We start from the raw sequence: 27,419 nt of genomic DNA, 5'->3' as shown, positions 1-27,419 counted from the left end.
CGGAAGCGGGTTGAGAGTGTATTGTTTTGTTCCTTTGATGGTTCCAGTGAGCCCAGTTTCCATCACCCATCACAGAGACGTGGACAGCAATAAGGAATGCACGTAACACTACAGCTGTGTGGACCATAACTCACTTGTTCCTTACTCCACAGTTATCTTACTGCTGGTGATCACCACGGGGTTCAGCAATCAGCAGCAGTTTTGTGGATTTATAGACATTATGAGAGATGTAACAGAATCTTACTTGATTTGAATTTATTGATGCCTGATACCCCTTGGTGTCTCATTTGAAGTCATCTTTATCTGTTACCTCTTTCTATTAGAAACACTTTCCCCCTATGAACACATAACAATAAAAATGATCATTCGAACTTCCGGTTGTTTAGATTTCAGACAGACACTCCTGAAATCTTCTCAGCATGTATAAGAGATAACAAACATTTGATAAGAGTTGTGTGAATAGTTGTCCACAGCAATATTCTTGTTTTGTGACTACCAAAGGCAACTCTCAATGCTTTAGAGTAACAGAAGCCAAAAAACAGATAACCCCCAAATCATTCTTATTTCCCTGAAACATATTTGTATAGTTGGACTTGGAAAAACCTATCTGCTGTTACTATAATTCATTTGAAACAGAATGATGTTAAACCATAAAGACATGTTTCAGGAAGTCTTCCTACTTCCCCTCCCTGCTCAGCATCTCCTTATAAACCTCCACGTACTGGAAAATGCCTACACCCTCCAGAACTAGAGCAGTTTTCTACTTTGAACATTTTCTGGCGCAATGCTTCCTCCCAGTGGTTAGGGTCCGGGTTATAAAAGGACATTTCTGAATGCAAAGAAAACAAAAACATTAACATGAGATCAAAACCTTAGTTAAGCTAGTGATATAATCAGAGTAATAGGGAACATGGTATCAAGCTGGATTAAAAGAAAGATCAAGATTGAACACCCCAGAAGACAATAAATAACCAGTTTTCCCAGTTCAAACTCAGATCACAGTATTTTGGTGAGCTACATATCCAGTCCTCGTAGGATTTTTTTTTTATTGCTCGATATTTTATTTTTTTAATTTATTTTATTGAAGTATAGTTGATTTAAAATATGTTAGTTTCCAGTGAAGAGCAAAGTGGTTCAGTTATACATAAACATACATGTTCTTTTTCATATTCTTTTCCATTATGGTTTATTACAGGATACTGAATATAGTTCCCAGTGCTATACAGTAGGACCTTGTTGTTTATCCATTCTACATATAATAGCTTGCATCTGCTAATCCCAACCCTAACCCACCCTCCCTTTTCCTTGGTAACCACAAGTCTGTTCTCTATGTCTGTGAGTCTGTTTTGTAGATAAATTCATTTGTGTCATATTTTAGATTCCACATGTAAATGATATCATATGGTATTTGTCTTTCTCTTTCTGACTTACTTAACTTAGTATGATAATCTCTAGGTCCATGCATGTTGATGCAAGTGGCATTATTTCATTCTTTTTTTATGGCTGAGTAGTATTCTATTGTGTGTGTGTGTGTGTGTGTGTGTGTGTGTGTGTGTGTACATACCACATCTTCTTTATCCATTCATCTATCGATCACACAGAGTTTTTAATCCAAGACCTGGAACTGGAGGGAACTTGGTTTTCCACTGGGAGGTCTCTCACCCAGATGGTCACCGGCTTGCTGTCTCAAAATCCTTTCTGATTTCTCGTGCAGCACCACCTCCTCAGGCCTCCTCTGGCCACTCTCTCTAACGATGACTGCCACCACTCTGGATCCTGCTTTGCATCTCAGTCATGGCATTATCACTATCTCACATCATATTTTATATTTGTTTATGTGGGGGTTATTGTACCCCTCCTCAAAAAGAACATGTACTCCATGATGACAGGGATTCTGCCTGCTTTACTGCTCTTTCTCTGACACCAGGAATAGTGTCTGACACACAGCAGTCATTCCATACATGCTTGTTAGATTATTGCACCAGTAAAAAAAGTTGGATGAACAAAGGAATTATTAAAAATGAAAATTTTTATAAGGCTTATATATAAAATATTACACTAATGGTAAGTTTCATCAAGGTGGGTTTCTGCTTTCATACTTTCTGAATTTCCTAATTTTTTTCTGAAAGCATATATAATATATAATTTCATGTTACTTAAAAACATGTTGGTTAAAAAGAAAAAAATGTTTACCACAATAGATAACAATGAAATAAGGAGCAGAGAATCTGACTTTCTGAAGGGCATATCACACCCCAGGTACTTTGCTAGGCCACATACACCACTCACAGCAGGGTAGGGGGGTGGGGGACCCATCCCTTTTTACACAGCCTGAAAGCGGCAGAGCCTCAGATTCAGGTCAGCTAATGTCAATGTGCACCTTTGCCCCATACCATGTAGCTTCACCAAAGGCAATCACCTTCCAAGTTTCCAAAGATTTCATACTAGCCCTCAGAAACCTACCAAGCGCAGAAAGAAAATATCCTGGGACTTCCCTGGTGGTGCAGTGGTTAAGAATCCGCCTGCCAATGCAGGGGACACGGGTTCAACCCCTGGTCCGGGAAGATCCCACATGCTGCGGAGCAACGAAGCCCGTGCACCACAACTACTGAGCCTGTACTCTAGAGCCCATGAGCCACAACTACTGAGCCCATGTGCCTAGAGCCCGTGCCAGGCAGCAAGAGAAGCCACCGCACTGAGAAGCCCACGTACCACAACAAAGAGCAGCCCTGGCTCGCTGCAACTAGAGAAATCCCACACACAGCAACGAAGACCCAACACAGCCAATAAAATTAATTAATTAATTGATTTTTTTTAAAAAAAGAAAATATCCCAGTTAAAACTGTATACTAGAAACGTGGAATTACTATTAATTATATCATGAATCTGCTCACATTATTCTCAAGCAAGCTTATCCAACCAGTTATTATTATAAAATGAACCAACACTACTCATGGCATTATGTTTATATTACACAATTTAATTCTAAGGGCAACCCCTGTTCAGAAAGTATGTATTAAGTAACCAATGTTCATCTGGCTCTATATCAGGGATATCGAGGATGGGAGGACCTAAGAGAAGTAGAGAGTTTATAATATAGCTAAGAATACATGTCTTCCCCCTCCCCAGTTGAAGAACAAATACAAAGCGAATAAGATAGAAATAGTACAGTATGGACAGTATACAAAATTGCTTCAGACTTTTTTTTTAATTGGGAAAAGCATCTTAGGGTGAGGACAGTGAAAGGCAGCTTCATGGAAGAGATACAATTTTGAACTAGGCTTTGCATGGAGTGAAGGATTGAGGGTACTGTGATCTTTCGCAAATCATTTTGCCATCCAATGCTCAGAATGTTAATCCTAATAAAATAGGTCCCAATTCCTTGTGAGAATAAAATTCTATAATGTGTGCAAGAAAATCATGAAGAATGGAAAATACCATATAATTGTAAGGTATTACCTCAAAATGAACAACAGAGAACACATGCATGCTTTCTCTGCACCTCTGAAAAACAGCTCTTCTCTGTTTCATGATGTTCTATGACAGTGGTCACCACCTTACTAATGAGCACGTCGTGGCCCAACACGTAACTCATAATCTCTTACACTATGGCATGGTTGACACAAAATATCACTTCTAAAAGGAGAAGTCTTGCAGAGGAGAATACTCAATGGACAGAGTAGATGATGTGACACCTGATTTTCTTCATTTTGAATAAACATTCAATGAACACAGCACGTTGCTAAGCCATTTACAGACTCCAACTTCCCAAGAGCTCAGAAACAGAACAAAGCAAAACCTACTGGAAACATGTTACTAAAGTATAGTAACGTGATTAGCCACCTTTTTCTGAATACCAAGTAGACTGCTTAGAAGAAAATTATTTCCCATCCCACACCCTAAAGAAGTGTTATTCAAAGGATGAATTGAAAAAGCAATTCATACAAAACACTGGTTGAGTCCTACATCTTATTTTAGATTCCATCACTGTCAAATACTGACAAAGTCATTTCAGTATTCCAAACCTAAAGATTTCATCTTAATTTGCCAAACTGATCTTTAATTCTTAACAGTTGGCAACGCAAGCAAAAAGTGGATTTACACACTATTTTTATAATTGAGATGTAAATTAAATACAGTGCAATACACAGATCTTAAATGAAAGGTTTTAGCAGTTTGGACAAGGAAGGACCCATATAAAACACATGGCATCCAGATATTCAGACATTTCCATTACCCCAGAAAGCTCTTTCGTACGCTTTCCCAGTTAATCCACTCTACATTCCCCCTCACCACCACCACCCAAAACAACCACTTCTCTGATTTATCACACCATAGAGATATACACTGAATAACGTACAGTTTCATAGGTAAGGTTTTAGCTAAATTATTATAGCCAAAGAGTACTATTAAAACAATCACTGTGAAAGTACACAAGGGCCTCTAGTTCCTTGCTGCTCTGTTGTTGCCTCGACCAGATACATATTTTTGTCAGTGACAGGTGAAGTCAGCAAGAGCAAGTTTTGCAAATGCAAAGAAAACACGAAACAAGGAAAGATAACTAAGGACTCCATCAAATCCCAAAACTACACGAACAGGTTGAAAACTAATGGATTAAAATCAGTAAAACCAAGAGCTGGTTTTCTGAAAGGGTAGACAAAATTGACAAACCTCTGGCTCGGCTCACCAAGAAGAAAAGAGAGAGAGCCCAAATAAACTAAATAAGAAACGAAAAAGGAGAAATCCCAACTGATACTGCAGAAATGCAAAAAACCATGAGAACACTATGAACAATTGATTATAGGCCAACAAATTTGACAGGCTAGAAGAAATGGACAACTTTCTAGAAACATACAGCCCACCAAAACTGAATCAAGAAGAAACAGATGATTTGAACAAACCAATCACTAGAAGTGAAATCGAATCTGTAATTTAAAAAACTCCCTGCAAACAAAAGTCCAGGACCAGATGGCTACACAGGTGAATTCTACCAAACATGCAAAGAAGAACTTACACCGATTCTTCTCAAACTCTTCCAAAAGACTGGAGAAGAGGGAACATTCCCAAAGACATTCTATGAAGCCACCATCACCCTGATACTAAAACCAGACAAGACACCATCAGAAAAGAAAATTACAGGCCAGTATCTTTGATGAATACAGATGCAAAAATTCTCAATAAAATACGAGCAAACCGAATCCAACAAAACACAAAAAAGATCATACACCACGACCAAGTGGGATTCATCCCAGGTTCACAGGATGGTTCAACATTCACAAATCAATCAATGTAATACACCACATTAACAAAAGAAAAGAAAACGAATGGGTTAAATCCAACAAGGTAAAATCAAAACATAAAATGCCCTGCCATTTAGGTCCAAATAAAACCAGCTCAAGTATATGATGGGGAAACTGTGATGTTGAAAGAGCACAAACTACAACTTTAGTTCCATTCAAGTTCCGTAGAAATCATACTGTCATAATTACTAATAACACTCATTTTCACCTAGACTATATTACAAAAGTAGTGTTCAGAGTGAATGAGAAAATAACTGTTCTTGCCAAACCAATGATCATAAATATTTGAATCATAAGAGGATTACCTAAAGGAACTGCAGGTGAGGACACAGAGAGGAAGTGATACTCAAGTGACACACTGGCCATTTTCAAACACAGAAAGAACCGACGTGTGAAAAGTGAGGCTAGATTTCAACATGGCTCCAGGGAACAAGACTAGGGCAGCTTGTTGGAAGTGAGAGGGAGGTATATTTAGGATAACCTAACAAAAGAGATCTAATATTTGGAGCTGTCGTAAATAAGAAAGACCTACCTTTTGCAGCAGTAAAATCTTGGTCACTCAGGTGTTCTGAAAGATCCCAGATGACCATTTGCAATAGGTGTTATGAAGATGTGAAGTTATATATTGTGTAGACGATTTCTACAGTCTCTTTACATGCTAATGTTCTACAAATCTATGATTAGGTTCCAATAAGGTGCCTTATTGTAGGGTCCACTGGTCGATGCACTTGATGAGAAATTGAGGGAACTGAAGAAACCTACCCCAGTGTATTAACACCTTCAAGCTCAAACAGTATTTACAATTGGAGGAAATAACTGAGTAGAGAGAAGGTGAGGACCACCCGGTCCTCTTCAGTCATTCTCATTATTTGTGAGGTCATCTAGGTATTGATTCTGTCCTATTAACTCCACCCGGTGATGTCAGTAGCTCTTCCCGGCAGCCAGGAATCATTCACACCACTCCTAGAGCACTCCAGAGGTTTCGGAGTCACTTATAGCTTAAAGAATAAGAATAAACTCCACACTGAACTGTGGAAGGTGCTTCATCCATTGTGCAGCTGATGTCTTGGGGAAACCAAAATCCAAAGTACTACAGACGATGACTATATTTCTGACACATCCCAGAGAAAGTCAGATGAACCTACAATCAGAGTCTTCTGCCTCTACTGAGTTAAATTAATTACAAAGTATAACAAAAATATTTTTATGTATCATAACTTTACAGGGAGCGACCCCCAACTGAGAGAACTCTAAGGAAGTTACAGAGTTGCTTCATGACTGGTGTGGAATGGAACTTATGCATGCATCACATCCATGAAACCCTTCTGAAATTTACGAACCTACACAGTTAGCAAGTGAATATTTGAACCATATTATTCCCTCCTTCAAATGCATGCATATTTATACAAGGCACGTCATATACATTCATCCTAGTGATAAGCGAGTTCTGAAAGTATGTATGAAATATAGAAGTAGTTCACAGCAAGGTGTTCTAGAGGATAAAACTGTTTTTTATTACTGGGGAATCAGCAAGAGACCGAAACAGAGACATGAAGACCTGTGGGCACTAATTTAAGGACCTGGAGATGATGAGAACTCGTCAGAGGTAGAGTATGTGATTCAGAAGGATCCTTATGTGGGAATGTAGAGAAAGAGCCAAAAACAGAGTCAGGGAGACCAGCAGGGAGAGAAGAGAACATCTAACTTCAAGATATTTAAGTGCTAAAAGTTTTAAGACTTGTGATTGAAACTCTGTTTCTGAGACAAGCCAAACAGTGGTTCATGACGGCAAGGTACTTGGCTTAAAAATTTTTTTGGATCTGACCTGTGAAATCACCTCAAGTTAAATCGAAACTCCTTAGTAAACACCTACTGTTTCATACTAAACTTTCTTGGAAAACTTGGAAAAAGTAGAAAGCAGAGTCCCTGCAGATGAAGGAGTCATCTGTACAGAAAGTAGTGAAACAGCAGCGAGCACATCCACGGCAGGGCTGTCGGTTTTTGTGAAGAACTAGAGAAAAAGAGAAAGAAACCTGAATTCAAAATTTGGTTCAGCAAGCTGCAAGCTGTATGGTCTCAGGGCAAGTATTTAACCTCTGTAAGAGCCTACTTCCTGGGCAAAACGTGACCATAATACCTAACATGCCGGATTGTGACAAGGATTACAGATAAAAATATGCAAGATCTAGATGTGTGCTAGGTGTTAAATATAAATAATAGATACCTTTCTGTAGCAGTCCTCTGCCAAATGTGTGGTCTGGCAAATGGTGGAAACTCAGTGTGAAGTAGATATATTACATAGTTATTCTCTATTTTTATACATGCATTTGATTTTTGAAAGGGACATGATCTAGGGTAGATAATGTTTGAGAACCTCTCGATACAGAGAGGGAAGACTAAGCCCAGAAGGAGAAAACAAGTCCTCCCAGGCACCATTGATAACTAAGAGAAAACCTGACAGTTATAGGCACTGTTTTTTAAAACATGTAAAAGTTTAAGGAGAAAAATATACAAAAAAAGTGTAAAAGACACTATACATGAAGGCAGAATGGACTTAAAGGTACAGTCAGCACAGCACAAAGCTGGTGGGAGAACCAGACTCAGAAGATCAGAATGTCACAGAACTCTTCCTTCATATCTGAAGAAAAGGATTCCATAAAAGACCTGCTGCCTAGAGTAGGTTTCTGATGCCAGTGATTCTGGGACATTTGGAAGTAGGTAGCCGCTAGAAATTTTTTTCTAGAACTTTGTTGTGCATTTAAATGTCTCAATGTTGTTTTTATTTGTCTCCCTCATCTCTATTTTCTATACGATCTGAATCATCTTAATTCTTCTTCTTAATCTGCATTTCCTATGAGACCTTAATCTTGACCTACAGTTCTTTCCAATCACGGCACTTCTGCGGAAAATACCTCTGGTGGATGCTGTGATGGTCCTGCCCAGATTCCCTTTCAGGAACGAGGGACTATTGCCTCAGCTGCTGGGAGTGCCACTTGGGGGCCAGCCCTCAAAAGTCAGCCCTATGGGGAGCCCTCCTGCACTGCTGGTGGGAATGTAAGTTGGTACAGCCACTATGGAGAACAGTATGCAGGTTCCTTAGAACACTAACAACAGAACTCCCATATGACCCAGCAATCCCACCACTGAGCATATACCCTGAGAAAACCAGAATTCAAAACGATACATGTACCACAATATTCATTGCAGCACTATTTACCATAGTCAGGACATGGAAGCAACCTAAATGTCCATCAACAGATGAATGGATAAAGAAGATGTGGTACATATATATAAGGGAATACAACTCAGCCATAAAAAGGAATGAAATTGAGTTATTTGTAGTGATGTGGATGGACCTAGAGTCTGTCATACAGCGTGAAGGCAGTCAGAAAGATGAAAACAAATACTGTATGCTAACACATATATATGGAATAATAAAAAGAATATGGAAAAATAAAAAAAAACGGGGCAGGAGACGGAGACGAAGAGAATGGTCTTGGGGACATGGGCGGGAGGAGGTGGGAAGGGGAAGCTGGGACAAAATGAGAGGGTAGCACTGACATATATACACTACCAAATGTAAAATAGATGGCTAGTGGGAAGCAGCTGCATAACACAGGGAGATCAGCTCGATGACGGGTGATGACCTAGAGAGGCAGGATAGCGAGGAGCAGAGGGAGGCTCAGGAGGGAGGGGATATGGGGATATATGTGTAAATACAGCTGATTCACTTTGGTGTATGGCGGAAACTACACAACATTGTAAAACAATTATACTCTAACAAATATCTAAGGAAAAATAAAAAGTCAGCCCTGTGGGGACTGGCTGGTCTAAAGATAGCTGCCTCAAGCAAGGCCACGCATCATTCCAGGGAAGCCCACGGGGGCATAAAAACGTAGCCCCCTCCCTCCAACGAGAGAGAACTCTGAAAGGACATCCCAACTTCAGACTGCCCAGAGGCTCCCACTAAGACTGCAACACAACCCAGTTTCTCCCTTGGCCCAGCCCTGCTTCTCTCCCTTCCATTCCACCTGTGTTGGTCCGAAGAGCTCTCCCTAACAAGCCTCCTACGTGCTAATCTCTGTTCAGAGTCTGCTTTCTGGGGAACACAACCTGCAGTAAGGAACTCTAGAGTTCCTTGGGGGTTGTTGTCAGGGGAAGAATCTCGAGGCATGATGAGAACAACACACGCATCTAACACAGGCGCACACACAGAGGACTGCGGATAAGGTTTCACATGTGTCCTTGCCTCCTCTTCGAGCCTCCAGCTCCCTTCACTAGAAGCATATGATATGGATGGAGAGAAGATGTAGGCAGAAGGGAGAAGCATATGAGAGGCAGGCAGGTGTGGGGAACAAGACCCAGAGTGAATGAGACAGACCTGCCTGAAGCAGACCTGGAAGCAGAGATGAGGGAGGACCATCTAAAAAGGAGCATCTCAAGGGGCAGAATGGTGGTGGGGAAAACTAAGTCCAGAAGTCCATGAAAGAGATGTTCAAATGATGACTGGTCACCGTGGCATCTTCCTTTGGCAAGTCAACCTGCTTGACACTTCTGAGCACTGTGAGCTCTGCTACGTGAACGTATGTCCTTTATACCAACCTGGAAGGACCTCGGTCCGATAAAACATTAACAGGAGCTGAAGGGACATTAGAGAGAGTCCTTGAAATGAAGATGCATGGACCTTTGCTACCTGCTCTTCAGTGACGGTCACTGTACTACACCTCATTTCTGTTCTTTCTCATCCTCCACCTCCACCTCCACACATCCTTGGGGTCCCACCTTGCACCCAGGTAAGCCTTTCTTGCTTGCTTACTCGCTTGCTTTTTTTGTGACATACTCGATATTTGAAGCGAATTACGGCTCCTGGTTTCAAGGCATCATAGCTGGTGTCTTTACAAAGAGCAACCACAGCTCTTAACCAGGAGACATGCTTCACGGATATTTGCTAAAAAGAGTGTTTTGCAGCACACATTAAAAAGAACACCATTGAGTGAGTGAATGAGAATTATATATAAATCTTTGAAGAATCACATTTTTGAACTGAAAGAAGTCGTAAAGATCTCATGTAGACTAACCTCCTGATTTTATAAAGGAAGAAACTATTTTCTGGCAGACGTTTTGCTGCAAATATTTTCTTCCTTTCCCACCCATATAACACTATTAAAAATGTTTCTGCTCCACCTCCCATCTCAATTTCCCTTCTCCTTTTAAAAAGCAACTATGCTGCCAGCAAGAGCATTTCAAGGTGGATCATGTGACGTCCCAGCCAAGGCAAAAAAAAAAAAAAAAAAAGTCAACTTGAAGCAGCTGGTCTTTGCCTCTAGATGGGGAGTCAGCACCCTTACTCTCCTCCCCCAGTCTCCCGTGGTGAGGAGTGCTGCTGGACAGACACTCACGTGTCCAAGGCGTCTCCCACTACCCTCCCTCCTGATCTCTTCCCTACCCTCGGTTGGGCCCACAGGGCTATGTGAGTCACCAGTGCAGCTGGAATGCGTTTAGGGCAGGAGGATAATTTCAGGCTGTTGTGGTTACCTGTCTCTTATTCTCTAAGACCAAAGGCACTTCGACTCCAACCCTGAAATCTCAAAGGAAAGGAAATCCTAAAAGTAAATGGAATTTCCATTGATTTTTTTTTTTTTTTTTTTTTGGTGATTTCCCTTTTTCAATAGTATAACATACATGCCAAAAAAAAAGAGATTATCTGGTTACCAACTGGGAACAGGCCCACATTTCAGGGCTTGACTATGGAAACTCCCAAGAATTTGGAGATGTGAAAAAGCAAAATGATACAAGATGAAAAGAAACGATTCGGCTCTTGTTTGGTCTTTTGGTAGTTTTCTGATCTATTGTCTTTTCAAACTGTGGTGAGTTCAAGGGTGGGGGGACACTTGAGAGAGACATGACAGTGGTGGCCCGCACAGAACGAGCCCAAGTTTCACTCAATGGTTAGACTTCATTGCTCGATTCTGGAGATTTAAATTTGAACCCCAGTTCCATTCAAACAACACACAGATACATGAAAATATATTGACAGGATAACTAAATAAATTAGAGGACCTCCCTGGTGGTGCAGTGGTTAAGAATCCACCTGCCAATGCAGGGGCCATGGGTTCGATCCCTGTTCCGGGGAGATTCCACATACCTCGGAGCAACTAAGCCCGTGAGCCACAACTACTGAGCCCGCGAGCCACAACTACTGAAGTCCGCACGCCTAGAGCCCGTGCTCTGAAACAAGAGAAGCCACTGCAATGAGAAGCCCGTGCACCACAATGAAGAGTAGCCCCCACTCACTGCAACTAGAGAAATCCCACGTGCAGCAAAGAAGACCCAACACGGCCAATAAATTTAATTACTTAATTAATTAATTTAAAAAAACAAATTAGACCTAAACTATTTCCAAGCTGTTAAGTTCCACACTCTGTGCAAATGGAGTGACAGTCTCACCTTTCTGAGTTAACATGTTGTGTTGCTCTTAGAAGACTGTGTAAGTAGGATTCACATTTGTCCCAACTATTTAAATGACTCTCTAGCAGAACAAAATACACCCATGCACTTGCAATAAGTGATCTTAATTAATCACATTCATACAGGCATACCTCAGAGATTATTGCAGGTTCAGTTCCAGACCACCACGATAAAACATATATTACAATAAAAGTGAGTCACAGGAAATGTTTTTGGTTTCCCAGTGTACATAAAAGTTATATTTACACCATGGTTTAGCCTAAGGGTACAAAAGCAGTATGTGTAAAGCAAACAAACAAAGAAACAAAAAACAATGGACACACCTTAACTTAAACAGTATTTTAATGCTAAAAAAATGCTAACCATCATCTGAGCCTTCACTGAATAATAATCTCTTTGCTGGCAGAGGCTCTTGCCTCAGTGTTGACAGCTGCTGACTGATCAGGGTGGTGGTTGCTGAAGGCTGGGGTGGCTGTGGCAACTTCTTAAAACAAGACAACAAAAAAGTTTGCTGCATCGATCGACTTCTTTTCATGAAAGATTTCTCCATAGCTGTTTGACAGTATTTTAACCACAGTAGAACTTCTTTCGAATTTGGAGTCAATCCTCTCAAACCCTGCCACTGCTTTACCAACTCAGTTTATATAACATTCTAAATCCTTTGTTGTCATTCCAACAGTCTTCCAGGATCTTCCCCAGGAGTAGATTCCATCTCAAGAAACCACTTTCTTTGCTCATAACAAACAACTCCTCGTTGTTCAAGTTCTAACTTGTGGTTACAGCATTTCCGTGACATCTTCAGGCTCCACTTCTAATTCTAGTTTTCCTGCTATGTATACCACATCTGCAGTTACTTCCTCCACTGCAGTTCTGGAACTCTCAAAGTCATTCCTGAGGGCTGACTTCTTCCAAACTCCTGTTAATGTTGATATTTTGACCTCTTCTCATGAATCACAAATGTTCTTAATGGCATCTAGAGTGAGAAGTCGTTCCAGAAGGTTTTCCATTTACTTTGCCCAGGTCCATCAGAAGAATCACTATCTAAGGCAGCTATAGTCTTATAAAATGTATTTCTTAAATAATAAGACTTGAAAGTCAGAGTTACTCCCTGATCCATGGGCTGCAGAGTGGATGTTGTGGTAGCAGGCATGGAAACAACATTAATCTGGTTGTACATCTCCATCAGAGCTCTTGTGTGACCAGGTGCACTGTCAATGAGCAGTGATATTTTGGAAGAAATCTTTTTTTCTGAGCAGTAGGTTTCAACAGTGGGCTTAAAATATCCATTAAACCGTGCTGTCAACAGATGTGCTGTCATCCAGGCTTTGTTGCTGCATTTATAGCGCACAGGCAAAGTAGAGTTAGCATAATTCTGAAGGGCCCTAGGATTTTCAGAAGGGTAAATGAGTATTGCTTTCAACTTAAAGTCGCCAGCTGCACATGCCCCCAACAAGAGTTAGCCTGTCCTCTGACGTTCTGAAGCTAAACACTGACTTCTCCTCTCTAGCTATGAAAGTCCTAGGTGGCATCTTCTTCCAATAGAAGGTTGTTTTGTCGACACTGAAAATCCATTGTTTAGTGCAGCCACCTTCATGAATTAGATCTTCTGGATGAGCTGCTGCAGCTCCCACATCAGCACTTGGGCTTCACCTTCCACATGCATGTTATGGAGGGGGCTTCTTTCATTATAACCTCATGAACCAACCTCTGCTAGCTTCAAACTATTCTTCTGCAGCTTCCTCACCTCTCTCAGCCTTCAGAGAAGTGAAGAGAGTTAGGGCCATGCTCTGGATCAGGCTTTGGCCTAAGGGAATGTTATGGCTGGTCTGATCTTCTATCCCGACCACTGCAACTTTCTCTATATCAGCAATATGGCTGTTTCCCTTTCTTATCATTTGTGTATTCACTGAAGTAGCACTTCTCGCTTCCTTCAAGAACCCTCCCTTTGCATTCACTGCTTGGCTAACTGGTGCAAGAGGCCTCACTTTCAGTCTGTTTTGGCTTTCAACATGCCATCCTCACTGAGCTTAATCATTTCTAGCTTTTGATTTAAAGTGAGAAACGTGCAACTCTTCCTTTCACCTGAACACCCAGAGGCCATTGTACGGTTATTATCTGGCCTAATTTCAATATTGATGTGTCTCAGGGAATAGGGGGGCCCAAGGAGAGCAGGAGAGATGGGGAATGGCAGGTTGGTGGAGCAGGCAGAACACACAACATTTACTGATTAAGTTGGCTGGCTTTTGTGGGTGCGGCTAGCAGTGGCCCAAAACAATTACAGGAGCAACATCAAAGATCACAGACCACCACGACAAATACATTAATAATGAAAAAGTTTGAAATATTGTGAAAATTACCAATATGTGACACAGAGACACAAAGTGAGCAAATGCTGTTGAGAAAATGGCTCCAGAAGACTTGCTGGACTCAGGGTGCCACAAACCTTCAATTTGTAAAAAAAACAAAAAAAACACATCTGTGAAGTACAATAAAGCTAAATGCAGTAAAAGGAGGTGTGCCTGCAGTAGTATCAATCCTTGGGCTGTACATCCTTCAGCAAGCATAAAAAGAGGTATGATTTTTTAGATGAAATGTACTTTCACAAGTATATTGAAAATATCCAGTTTATCAGCCTGTATATGCATTTGCTTTGAATGTCTATACATGACAAAGAAGAGCACCGCTTGACATACTCCTCCGACCCAAAAGATCAATTACACTGAGTGGTGCCTGTGCATGTTAAATCACTGAGACTAAATGACAGGTATTAGGCAAAGCAAATTGACTAAACAACATAGCCTGCTGGGAGTGAATACATTTGTTTGAAAACTATTTCTTTCCTTAAGTGAGTCCAGAGCGAATGAAAGGCTGACAGTTGATAGTTCCGAAGCCGAGAATCTTCTGCCTCACTACAGTAAAGGCCAGAGCAGCGCCAGCTCCCTCCCTTTGTCTCCGGGTGAGTATGCCTGGATAATTTTCTGAAAGGACCACCTCTAGGGCACGAAAATGAGAAGCTGCGTCTGAGCCTAGCAATTTCTGCTAAGCGTGCCAACAAAAAGGCACGTGACAGTGAGCAGTCACAGCCTGGGAGCTGGACTCAGACTGCCCACCAGCTCCAGGGTGAGGACAGCTCCCAGGGACATGGAGGGCTGGACTGTAACCAAGGACCCAGAAGAGGAAAACTTCTGTAATTGCCACTTTCCCCATCGCCTCAAACGCTAATCACTGGCATCTAAGCCTACAGGATTTCCCAGAAAAACACATGAATGCTGTGTGCACACGCTATTTAAGACAGGTGCCACTGGGGCCGGCACAGAGTGGAACTCTGGGAACTGTAAGCCTTTACCTTCTCCACACGCCTCTCTTTCCTCTCCCCTGGGTCTGACCTGCCGAACAATGACCAGACACATTTCTCTGGATGTCCAACCCCAACTGTGCTGGAGCAGAATTCCTAAGTGGCAAGTAGATCAAAAGGATAAAAAAAGACATAGTTCTATTGCACAGAATTTTCCAGACACAGTATGAGAAAAGAAATCTGTTATCACTTACTTGAAAGAGCTGGTTTGTCTAGCAATGATGCTTATAAAAGTACCTCCTATTTTTTAAAAATTGTGCTTTGCCAATGACTTCCAATTAAAAATAAAGTTCTACTAAAAATAAGAAAATATAATCCAAACTCTTTTAACATACAAGAGCCAAGATGATGCTACACCGGGTACTGTAATGTGGCAATAACGCTATGGTTCCCTGACTTGTCCTTTAGAATAACAATTCTTTTTTCTCCAGGTACTTCCCGTAATCTGGGATTTCCTCTCTGGCATCAACCTCAGTCTCACCCTGTACCACAGGAATTTTTCCCAGGCCTGACAATCCTGCCTCCACATTTGGAAATTCCAGAAATGTGTTCTCTCTTGCTTCTTTTGCTAAGAATTTATAGCATCTAATAGGACTTCTTAAGGAATTTATAACCTAACAGAACTCAGCTGTAATAACACATCTCCTAGAAGATAATGCAAGATAATGCTGTGAGTTTGAAGTGTCATCTTACATATAATAAGTCATTTTCCTACTCAGCTAATTATTTAAGTCCTTAACGTTTCTGTTCTGAAATACTTTCAAATTTATGGAAAGAGGAGAATGGTACAAAGAACTCCCATAACGAACACCCTCTGCCCATATCTATCAGCTTCACAAATTCTGCCACATTTGCATCCTATCTCTCCACACACACACACACACACACACACAATCTTTCCTGTTCTATTTGAGAGTTAGTTGCAGACATCATGACCTTTTTAACTCTCAATTCTTCAGCATGTATTTGCTAAAAACAAGTCCATTCTCTTATGTAACCACAGGACAGTACAATTATAAAATTCAGGAATCTGATACAACACTATAACTCCATACACACTCCATAATCAGATTTTACCAATTGTGCCAATAATGTCTTCTGTAGATAATAATTTTCCCAATCCAAAGCCACATACTGTATTTAGTTGTCATGTCTCTTTAAATTCCTTTATTCTGAAAGTTTCTCAACTTTTGCCTTTTGTGACACTGACATTTTTGAAATATTCAAGCCAGTTCAGTAAAATACCCCACAATTTGTACCTGTCTGATATTTCTTCTTGATTAGATAGAGATTATGAATTTTTGTCAGAAATAATAAATAGGCAACATTGTGTCCTTCTCAGTACATCACATCTAGAGGCAAACGATGTTGCTTTGTCCCAAATTTATTATCTTTTTATTTTAAAATTTTATTTTCAACTCTGTATTTTGTTTACTTAGCTTAAAGAATATCTATAAGACTGAGCCCCTACAGAAGTGTAAACCTGAAAAAAATTTATGGACCAAAATTCTAACCCTGATAACAATTTTTCTAAAATATTAACTCATTAGACTAACAAATAATCAAGAGGTGCAAAAGATAGGAAGACTAATTTCTTGCACTTTAATTCTTAGCAATGCTACTAACTTTCTAATGAATCTTAGGCAAGTTAATTAATCTCCCTGAATATGGCTTTCTATATTGATACTTTAAAAAGAAACTTTTTACAAAGCAGTGCGGAATCCAGACACAATTCCATTACATTCGCATACTGGCAACATTTGTAGGGAAATGATGTATCCCTGTGAATACATTCTTTTCTGTTTCATATGATGTAAATAAAGCCACATACTCACTCTTTCAAATGTACCTCAAGGCAACACTGACAGCAAGTGTAGTACTTTTTTTTTTGTCCTGTACATATAGTTATGCTCCAAAGTAACCTAAATTAGAGTGTTTTACATAAAAGCATTGTCCTTCCATATGTATGCAAGATAATGATATTAAATAAACATTTGGTGAGAGTAAAAGCAAAAATGATTCCTTGCGAAGGACTCTCAGAGAGGAGAGAAATGAAGAAAGCACACCGTAACAAATTCTCTCAGAGGCATCTGTGTAGTATAACTATCACTATCGAATCATGCTTAACCTGTATTTTCTCACAGTTTACATTATGTTTCCAATAATAGGAGTGTATAAAAGAAATAATTTACCCTCTGATTTGCAAATATAAAGAGACGGGATCTTAAACTATAGTTCTTAAATTCAACTTAATTTCAATACACCAAGAACTAGAATAACAGATTTCTAGGGTATTTACTACTAAATAGAGGGATAAAAACATTCTTACAGATTCCAAAAATCGAGCCAAAATCCACAAATCTTTTCCAGAAATTAGGAAAATGCATTTCCCCAAATAAAGAGACAACACTGCATTTCCCCAGAAGGAAGAGAACTCTGAGTCTTGGTTCACCCAGGACACATAAAGGTATTTCTTACCAACACAACAAGAAGTTTCTTAGAGAATTATAATTGGCTGATAAAAAGTACCATGAATCACTTTTTATACTGGAGTAGAATTATGCTGTCTCATATTTCACTAGTGGAGTAAAACTGTGTCAGTGTGAAGCAGAAGTTTCTCTACGTGGAAGCTAATCTGTGTAAAACCACTCCACACATAAAGTACTCCATGAATAGCAGCTGTCTAGGAAGTATGTTATACAAGCCAACTAACAACTACAATTACTTTTCATTTGGCCTCCAAGACAACGTGTTCTCCTGGTTTTCCTCTTTACTCACTGGCACTCTGTCCCAGTCTCTTTTGCGGACTCCTCTTCTGTCTCACTGTTCAATGTTGGTACATCCAGGACTCAATCTTTAGACATCACTTATCCCCAATTAACAATCACTCCTTAAGTGATTGTATTCAGTCTAATATTTTTAATGTCTCCTATGCACCAATTCTCACATTCATATTTCCTGCACTGACAATATCCTAAGTTCATTCATATATCCGACATCACCATAACGTTCCCAACTGGATGCCCAATAGGCCTTTCACACCGGATGTGCCCAAACAAAAATCCTGACGGTCCCTACAACCCCACGTATCCATGAGTCGTTCTCACCTCAATAAACAGTACCACGTTCATTCATATTCATCCAACTGCTTTCGAAACCCAGGAATAATCTTTGACTCTCTTCTTTCTTTCCCATTCCACATCCAAGTCCTAGCAGTCAGGACTGTACCGTTCCAAATTCACCCACTTCTCACCACCTCTACCACTTCTATCCTAGTCCAACACCATCACCCAGTCCTGCCACAGCCTCCTTTCTATGGTCTTTCCAACATTTATGCCCACATAGATGTTTACCACTGTCCGCTCAGCAGCCAAAGTTATCAAATCATACCAACCTCTTCTCAAAACCCTCTGAAGTTGTCCATCAAACTCAGAACAGAATTCAAATTCAAGTGTCTACAAATCTCTACAATCTGAGCTTCTCCAACTTCTTCTATGTTCTCCCTTCCCTCACTTCACATCAGCCAAGATGGCCTTTCTGCTGCTCCTCACACATCAAGTTCACTCTGCCTCAGGGCTGTCTTCCTTGATGTGGGTAGGTCTCTGCTCCAATGTCAGAGAGCTTGTTCAATCCACTCTAGCTAGAAATGCAAATCAAAACTACAATGAGGTATCATTTCACACCAGTAAGAATGGCCATCATCAAAATGTCTACAAATAATAAATGCTGGAGAGGGTATGGACAAAAGAGAACCCTCTTGCACTGTTGGTGTGAATGTAAATTGATGCAGCCAGTATGGAAAACAGTATGGAGGTTCCTTAAAAAACTAAAAATAGAGCTACCATATGATCCTGCAATCCCACTCCTGGCCATATATCCAGAAAAAAACATAATTTGAAAAGATACATGCACCCCTATGTTCATAGCAGCACTATTTACGATAGACAAGACATAAAACAACCTAAATGTCCAGCAACAGATGATTAGTAAGAAGATGTGATATATATACACATATACATATACACAATGGAATATTAGCCACGAGAAAGAACGAAATAATGCCATCTGCCGCAACATAGATGGACCCAGAGATTGTCACACTAAGTGAAGTAAGTCAGACAAAGAAAGACAAATATAATATATCACTTACATGTAGAATCTTAAAAACGATACAAACGAACTTCTGTACAAAACAGAAATAGTTACAGATGTAGAGAATAAACTTATGATTACCAGGGGGTAGGAGTGGAGGGATAAATTGGAAGATTGGGATTGACATAAACACACTACTATATATAAAATAGATAACCAACAAGGACCTACTGTATAGCACAAGACACTATACTCAATATTTCATAATAACCTGTAAGGGAAAAGAATCTGAAAAAAATAGACATATTTGTATGTATAACTGAACCACTTTGCTGTACACCTAAAACTAATACAACATTATAAATCAACTATACTTCAATTTAAAAAAATCCACTCTAGCTAAAAATAACTGCCCTTCCCTTCTCCATGATGCCCTGTATTGTCCTACTTGATTTCTGTCCATAGTATTACTGAATGTAACAGTGTATATTCATTTGTTTATTACCTGACTGTCTCCCCTAATTGGGAGAGGGAAAGGATTATGCCTATTTATTTATTAATTGTCGGTTCCCCCTAAGGACTCTATCTTGTCATTTCTTTCCAGTGACTAGAATAGTGTCTGGCATGCAACAGTTGCTCGATAAGTTCTTACTGAATAATTAATGGTTCTCAGATAGCTGAAAGAACAATTAAGGTATCCAGAGGTGAATGGAGTTCATGAGAAAAAAATGAGAATTATAAAATATTGAAAAGCGTAAAAAATGTGTCTTAGAGGGCAGACATGCACAGGACAATGGACATACAAGATATCAGCATATTTTCAAAGGAATAAAATACTTTTCTTTAGGGTAAAACTCTGAAAGCAGAGTATAAGCACTGAGAACAAAAGTCAAAATCAATTTCTAACTTTTTAAAGAATGGTCTGGTATAAAGAAAACTGGATATTGTAAAAGCATCATACCAGGAAGCACCTTTCCTTTCATTTTTTTCTCCAATTGCTTTCATAGTGCCTGCCTGTCCCCCTCACCACTCTCTCTGAATATATACTCTATATAATAGTTTCATTATTCCGTATCTTAAGTCTTGGAGATTACCATTCTGCACAACCTCACCATGTAGAATTCAGGTTATTTTTTAGTTACAGAATGTTTTCTTGGATTGGAATTTTAAGTCTCAGGTCTGTTCCACTGCTTTGCTTTGCTTTTTCAGGACCTCCGATTATTCATATGATGGCTCTTCTTTGCCTTTCTTCCATGTCAACTAGTTTCTCGCTGACCTTTTCCCCTTGTTTCTTTAAATCCTTAACATTCTCATCACTGTTCTCCTGCCTTTCTTCAATGGTGCTTACTATAGTTTCATTCAAATCTATTCTCCCTTTGACACCTTGTAATTTAGTCTGTTATTTCTAAAAATAGTCTTTTTCTTTTCTGAGTTCAATCAACTTTCATTTCATTTCTTACTGATTTTTGTTGGTCTAACCTTAGTTCTTGAATTTATGATTCAAGGTGTTTTTCACATGTTCACGTTTTCACGTTTGAAGATATTTAATTCAGTTTAGAGTATTATGTTACAATTTTCTTCTCTTTCATGGTTGATGTCCAGAGAGAAATTTCCATCAACTGAAATGTTTTGATTCTCAATTCTGTTTTGATCTCACAGTCCTTTCATATAGATGAAGACTGACTACATCTCTGCATTGCATGGACAAGGCAACAGCATAAGCTGGTTTACATGATCTTTAGTTCAAGAGCACCCTCTTCTGTCTGAGTCATGAAGTGCAGTTTCTTTAAAGTCTGGGTTTTGTTGAGGGGCAGTGGAGGAGGAGTTACATTTTCTTCACTTCTTTTTTCTCTTATCTTGTGGTATTCTAGATTTCCACACCTTGCTTCTTTTTCCCTTCACCAACAAGGCTCCAAAGGGTGCCTCTTCCTTACTTTTAACCTTGTTCATCCCTAGAAGCATTGCTTTTCCACAACTGCTACCTGTGCACTTTCAAGTTCCTTCCTCTTTACACAGTGCTCACATCTAGCTGGATTCTTTTTCAATATTTTCACCCTTAGAATAGACTTTCTCTTTCTAAGGGTGATTTTTTTCTTTTTTCTTTTTTTTTTTTTTTTTTGCCACAACACACAGCTTGCTGGATCTTAGTCCCCTGACCAGGATCGAACCAGGGCCCCCAGCAGTGGAAGTGAGGAATTCTAACCACTGGACCACCAAGGAATTCTAAGGGTGATTTTCACACTATCCCTTCTTGTCTCTTCCACATACTTTTTCCAGAACCCCCTAACTGTCCACAGAGGCTTGCAGCAGGAACAGTGAGACACTGCCACTAAAAACTGATGTTACTTTTCCACTTACAATAACTGAAGTTCTTACTGTCCTCTGTCTTCTAGTTCTGCTGAAGGTGAGGGATTTATGGGATGTAGTTTGCTTTTTATTGATCTGTACAGATTTTTGGCAGGAATTGCGATTTAGGCAGCAGCAGTTAATGACCTCAGCTACCTGTTCATTTATCATTTATCATTGGGCAGACAGAGAAGCTGAGCCACAGTGAGGTTTCAGTTGAGGTCTTCGCTGATCCTACAGAGAGAGCTCTGGAGCTGGAGCTGGGAGGGCCCTTCAGAGTGGTCACAAATGAAGGCAAAGGGCCTGAGCTTTGTATCCCTGCATTAGCCAGCCTGGACTTCTGGCTTCATCTCAGAGGGGGTGTGTATCACTCTTAGTTCAGATATTTCTTCCCCATGTTCCAAGTTAGATTTCTGGCTTCAGGGTTTAATCCTGTAGTGGATACTGCAGTGGATACATTGTGCTCCACCCACATCACCTCTGCAGAGCTGAGGCATCTATTTCCTCAGCTGCTGGGCATCCTGGCTGCTGCCTTCTCAAAGCTGTGTTTCTCACTAAGAGTGACCCTTGTCCAAAGGGAACTGCCTTACCCAAGGCTACACACCCCTTCTGTGATGAAGCCAGCAGTCAAGGCTGGCTAATGCAAGGACACAAAGCTCAGGCCCTTTGCCTTCATTTGTGACCACTCTGAAGTGCCCTCCCAGCTCCAGAGCTTTCTGTAGGATCAGTAAAGACCTCAACTACAACCTCACTGTGGCTCGGCTTCTCTGTCTGCCCAGTCCTACCTTCTCCACTTCCTTACAGGTGTATGTCCTAAATGCACTCTTCAATATACATTCTGAAAACAATTCTATACCGCAGGGTATCTTCAGGGCATTCAACCTAATCATCATCCGGAAAAAACTGTATTGAATTATTAGATATGCACTGTTATATGTGCTTTGAATATATGTTGTACACCTTCACTTAATTCTCACAAGGAAACAGTGAGGAAGACACTATTAATATCACTGTCACATCTCAGATGAGAAAAGAAACTCTTGCTGAAGATAAGTACCATGCCTAAGTTAATAAATAAAAGGTCAAGGCGGGATTTGAACACAGGTACTCTAACTCAAAAGCACATGCTCTCTTACCCACTTTCCTATAGCGCCTCTTGTGCTAGCTTTGCACTCACTGCTTCTCTGTTGTGACCCTGCATATGCCCATTCTCTGCATTTTTCTGTGCCAGGCTATGAAGCATAGCCAGCGCAGGACACACACCAGGAGGATCAAAAACAGCAAGATGTTTTTATTTTTTAACACATAATACTTCACTAGTGGTATAACATGAGCTGCTAAAGATGGAGTTCACTGATCTTATGAAGTTGTCTTTTAAAGGTTTTCATTAAAAACAGAGAAGCATGTTTGTTAATCCAGCCTCTTGTCACTCAGTCCTACCATGACATTCCAGGATGACGCTCCATTTGCACACGTATATTAGCAGGTACATGTTAACAGCCACTTCTCTATAGGTTTGTTTTCTATCTCACCTCAAAGTAATACCAAAAAGATTACAACTTTTCTCCAAAGTTCTTACCTCCATCTTGAAATTTGCTTAATCTTTCAAAATACGATGACATGGGGGCCTGGACAATATCCAAGATAGCCAGAAGTGTTCTTGTTAGCCTTAATAATTCACTGAAACTATAAAATCCAAAGTATATAAGATTCCGAGCCAAGTGGACCACCTTAATTTTAAAAGGGCGGGGGGAGTGGAAAAGAAAAAAAAACATTAGGAACAGAAATTAGCACTGACTTTTTATTATCTAAGTTAGTGCAGGTATTTCTAATCTTTCTAATTCTTTAATACCTAGGAATTAAAATACGTGCAGAAGCAACCACTGAATTCCAATTTAATCAAGTTTAGAATTAAATCCAAATAAGAACAGTTCATCAACCCCATCAAAGGCCCATGTGACAAGAAGACGAGGTGTCTGGTCAGCAGTCAGCAAGGAAATGAGAAGACAAGATTATAGTTGTATCAGGGTGGTTAAAAGAGGTTTACATTAGCATGACTTACCTCTTACTTAAATATTAATTTAAGTCAGTAGGATACCACTTAATAAACAGTTACATTAATGAGTTACTTTAATAGATTAATATTATCCCTGAAATTTGTGTAGAAATATATGTTCCCTATGCCACTGTGTGGTCTTCTGGATACTGCAGGACACACTAGGTATAAGAGCCAGCTTCCAAGATGGCCCCCAAGGCTGGGTCTTCTTCCACATTGCCCCCGGGTTAGTCTGTGTCACCAACAGAACACAGCAGAAGCGATGACATGACACTTCTAAGATTAGGTTACAGAAGATTGCAACTTCCATCTTGGGTTCTCTCTCTCTCTCTAATGGTTGCTCTGGGAGAAGCCAGGTGCCTCACTGTAAGGACATGGAGGCAGCCGATGGAAAGGCCCACACAGCAAGAAGATGAGGTGTCTAGACACTGGGCAGCAAGGAAGTACAGCCACCAACAACCACACAAGGGAGCTCAGAAGCAGATCATCTAACCCCAGACAGCTTGAGAGACCGTGACCTCATGAGAGACCCTGACCCAGAACCACCACCTAATAAGCCCTTCCAGATTCCTGACCCACAGAAACTGTGAGGTAATACATGCTTGTTGCTTTGGGCTGCTAAGTTTTGGGGTAATCTGTTATACACCAGTACGCACCTAATACCCCTATCATGTAATGGCATCTTCTCTCTAGTTTTGTCACTATATGCTCAAAGTGATATTAAAACTGGAGGTATTTCAATTCAGTTTAACAATGTTTAAAAATATCGCCTTCATGGAGACGAAAAAAAAAAGTATCCAAACATATTATAAATATGCAAAACTGCCTTTGTTCATTAAATGCAATAAAGTTTACACAAATAAATGAAACCAAAAAAAATCAAAGAAATGAGTATCTGACAGTCATAAATAAAATATTTTGCATTGTATATCAGGTATAATTAAAGCATCAAATCTATCTTTTAATCAATGGCAGAGGAAATCATATATTTATGCATTTAACTACCTAATTACCAAAACATCCTAAATATTAGAGGGAAAAAAATCTTTGATGTTCAATGTATTCAGTTTTAGACAGGGTAAACTGAATAATCACGGATTAATTGTTTCAAAAAATTACCTCAAATGTCAGTTTGTTTTTTTCTTTATCTCCAAAAGGAAAAGGCTGATTTACAACCTCTTTCAAGTATTCTTCAACAAATTCCATTGTCAGTGCGAACTTCCTCTTCATATCATTTCTGGAAGAGTCTGTTATAGAATCATATCTGGGAAGACAGAAAGAGTGTAAAGTAAGTTAAATTGATTGTAATCATTAAAATAGGAAAATATATATACTTTAACCTCCTGACTTCTAAGCTTGGGGAAATCAATTAAGCTTTCTAGATGCTATGTCCTCATCTGTAAAATGGGGCTATTTTGAAATGAGTTAATACACGTAAAGCACTTAAATCAGAGTCTACCTTAATAGTAAGGACTTAACAAATTGTTATGCCTATTATCAATGTGCTTTCTGTTTATTGGTTTCCAGAATAATGTTTCTATTATCAAGAGTTGTCATTTTACTTTCCAAAAAGAGTATCTTCTTTGCATTTGGAAGATGAACAAGCCTCGTTTGAACACAGAAATGCCTTTCCTTATATTTCTTTTCAAAATTGAAGATATTTGGGGGAGGGATGGATTGGGAGTTTGGGATTAGCAGAGGCAAACTATTCTATAGAGGATGGATAAACAACAAGGTCCTACTGTATGGCACAGGCAACTATAGTCAATATTCTGTAACAAATCATAATGGGAAAGAATATGAAAAAGAACATATATATATGTATAACTGAATCACTTTGCTGTACAGTTGAAATTAACACAACATACTTCAATAAAATAAATTTTTTAAAACATTGAAAACATCTGATTTTGAGTTCATCTGCTGAATTTAAAGTCCTTGAGAAATTTTTCCAAACATACTCATGAATCGTGATCTTCGTGGGGATTTCTGTCCAGAGCCTGGCATAGCGAACAGGCACCACGGACTCCTGGGGATCCCGGTCAACGTGCATGTGGAGCATCAGGCGACAAAAAGATGCTCGGAGGTCAAAGGGCAGGCTCTCGTCCGACATACACCGCAAAATCAAATCAACACACAGCTGCGTAGAAATCTGGTTTATGGCCAGATACTGGCGATCCAAGCACATCCTCGCAAAGAGGTTTAGCTGGTACCTTAAAAATATTAAACGTATTACATTATTTGTCTTATCTGGATAAAGTTAATAAATATTAGTACCAATCGGCATCTGATTTTATGATTGCAGTATTTCCCAGTGTATGTGACACTGGAGTCGAGCTCTTCTGGTAGTAGTTACGTGATCAAATGACAACACATTGATGAAGTCACCTCTATGCCCACTCAGCCGCAACTTCTCTCACTCATTCCAGCAACATGTATCTGGTGGAGAGTGTCACCAGGTTCTCAGTTCTCGGTTTCCTAGGACTGCAAATACACTAAGTCTGAAGGCTACGGACAACAACTCCATGAAACTCTCCCTCTGCCTTGCCCAGGCTCACTCAGCCAGGCTCTGGTATCTCCACTCCAAGTGTAGACCCACTCAGTGCCCAAAGCAGACGTGAGCAGTCTAAACGGCAGCAGTATACTCGGAGTCCTCAGCCTCCGCAATCTGGAAGCAGCCTTTGGGGTGGTAGCTGTACCTGCAGAAACCAGGGAACACATGGAATTCTCTGCCTTTCTCAGATGCCTGTCATTTGGGCCCAACTTGGCCAAGGGCTTCTGCCTTGGGTTTCCATGCCTTAGGCTCAAAAAAGCCAGCTAGGTTCTTGCTCCCAAGATACTGACCACCAGCAATCATCATTGAAAGTTAGACGGCCATATGCCACCGCTGAACTTTCACAGCTAAAGACACCAGTTTCCCCGAAGCCCTAGGTCTTCACGTAATCATAAGTGATCAGTACATGACTAGTGGCTAACTTTCTCTGAGGCCACCCCTACGACCGGATCAGCTTCCCCAGCCCCAGTTTCATCTCCCGCTCAACTCAGTTACCTAGGTCCCCACATGTCTCTCATCTGCACCCTCACCAGTCAACAAGAGGAAAAAAACCGTTGCTTCACAACATTTCCAAACGAGTGGAAAATTAGAAAATTGCAGGTGGTATAGTGGAAAACACAGATGTTTACATTATTGTGATTATTTTAAATAAAATTAAATATTTCCGCTACCCTAGTTCTGACACAACTTCTTAAATTTCTTCTTCATTGATATCTAACTTTTAGAGGTTTCAGAGAACCATCTCTCAATGAATATGTGCGACTGAGAATTATGATGCTCTGCAATACTTAACCTGTAGTAGGTGAGAACTTCTAAATCAGCCTTGGTGCCTTCTTTTGCCTCCTGAGCAAGATGCCTGATAGCTTTGCCATGAGGTTCCCTGTTGCTGTCAATCCAGTAGAGCCAAACCTCTTCCTCATCAATGTCATCTGAAAGGATGGCACTCTCCATGGGGTTGTCTCCTTGCATTGAGACCAGCCTTGAAAGAAATAACACGCACAAAATCTATGAACAAGCTCACTTAGAAACACGATAAGGAACTGTCCTGCTTACAAATAATGAACAGAGAAGGATGCCTCCATCATCTGGGCTTACTTAGTTTGAATGAGAATGTCTGCGTTGCCTGGGCTCAACATAAATTTGCAGATCAGTTCTTGAGTTACGGGTATAGCTGTGGTATTAGACACACACAGATCTGATAGATAATCCAAAAACCTGACGAGAGAAAAAATTAAATTGAATGTTAAT

The 27,419-nt window shown here is 40.0% G+C and overlaps 1 protein-coding gene across 7 annotated transcripts in view; it reads right to left on the bottom strand.

Annotated features, from left to right (window-relative positions):
• The window catches only part of ITPR2 (inositol 1,4,5-trisphosphate receptor type 2), a 489,465-nt gene that overhangs the window by 305,425 nt on the left and 156,621 nt on the right, over positions 1–27,419 (bottom strand). For all 7 annotated transcript variants that reach the window (XR_009048516.1, XR_009048517.1, XM_057703556.1 and 4 more), the window contains 5 exons: positions 27,267–27,386; positions 26,965–27,150; positions 25,579–25,830; positions 24,737–24,881; positions 23,141–23,291 (listed from right to left, as the gene is read on the bottom strand). Coding sequence is in view for 5 of the 7 variants with exons in the window: in XM_057703556.1 (XP_057559539.1) it covers positions 23,141–23,291; positions 24,737–24,881; positions 25,579–25,830; positions 26,965–27,150; positions 27,267–27,386 (854 nt within the window). In the remaining 2 variants the exon portion in view is untranslated. The remainder of the gene's footprint in view (positions 1–23,140; positions 23,292–24,736; positions 24,882–25,578; positions 25,831–26,964; positions 27,151–27,266; positions 27,387–27,419) is intronic.

Source organism: Hippopotamus amphibius, chromosome 12 (assembly GCF_030028045.1).
Source record: "Hippopotamus amphibius kiboko isolate mHipAmp2 chromosome 12, mHipAmp2.hap2, whole genome shotgun sequence".
In the NCBI taxonomy this organism is placed as follows: domain Eukaryota; kingdom Metazoa; phylum Chordata; class Mammalia; order Artiodactyla; family Hippopotamidae; genus Hippopotamus; species Hippopotamus amphibius.
The sequence above is the reverse complement of the archived record's forward strand: the minus strand, read 5'-3'. Positions and strand labels throughout refer to the sequence as shown.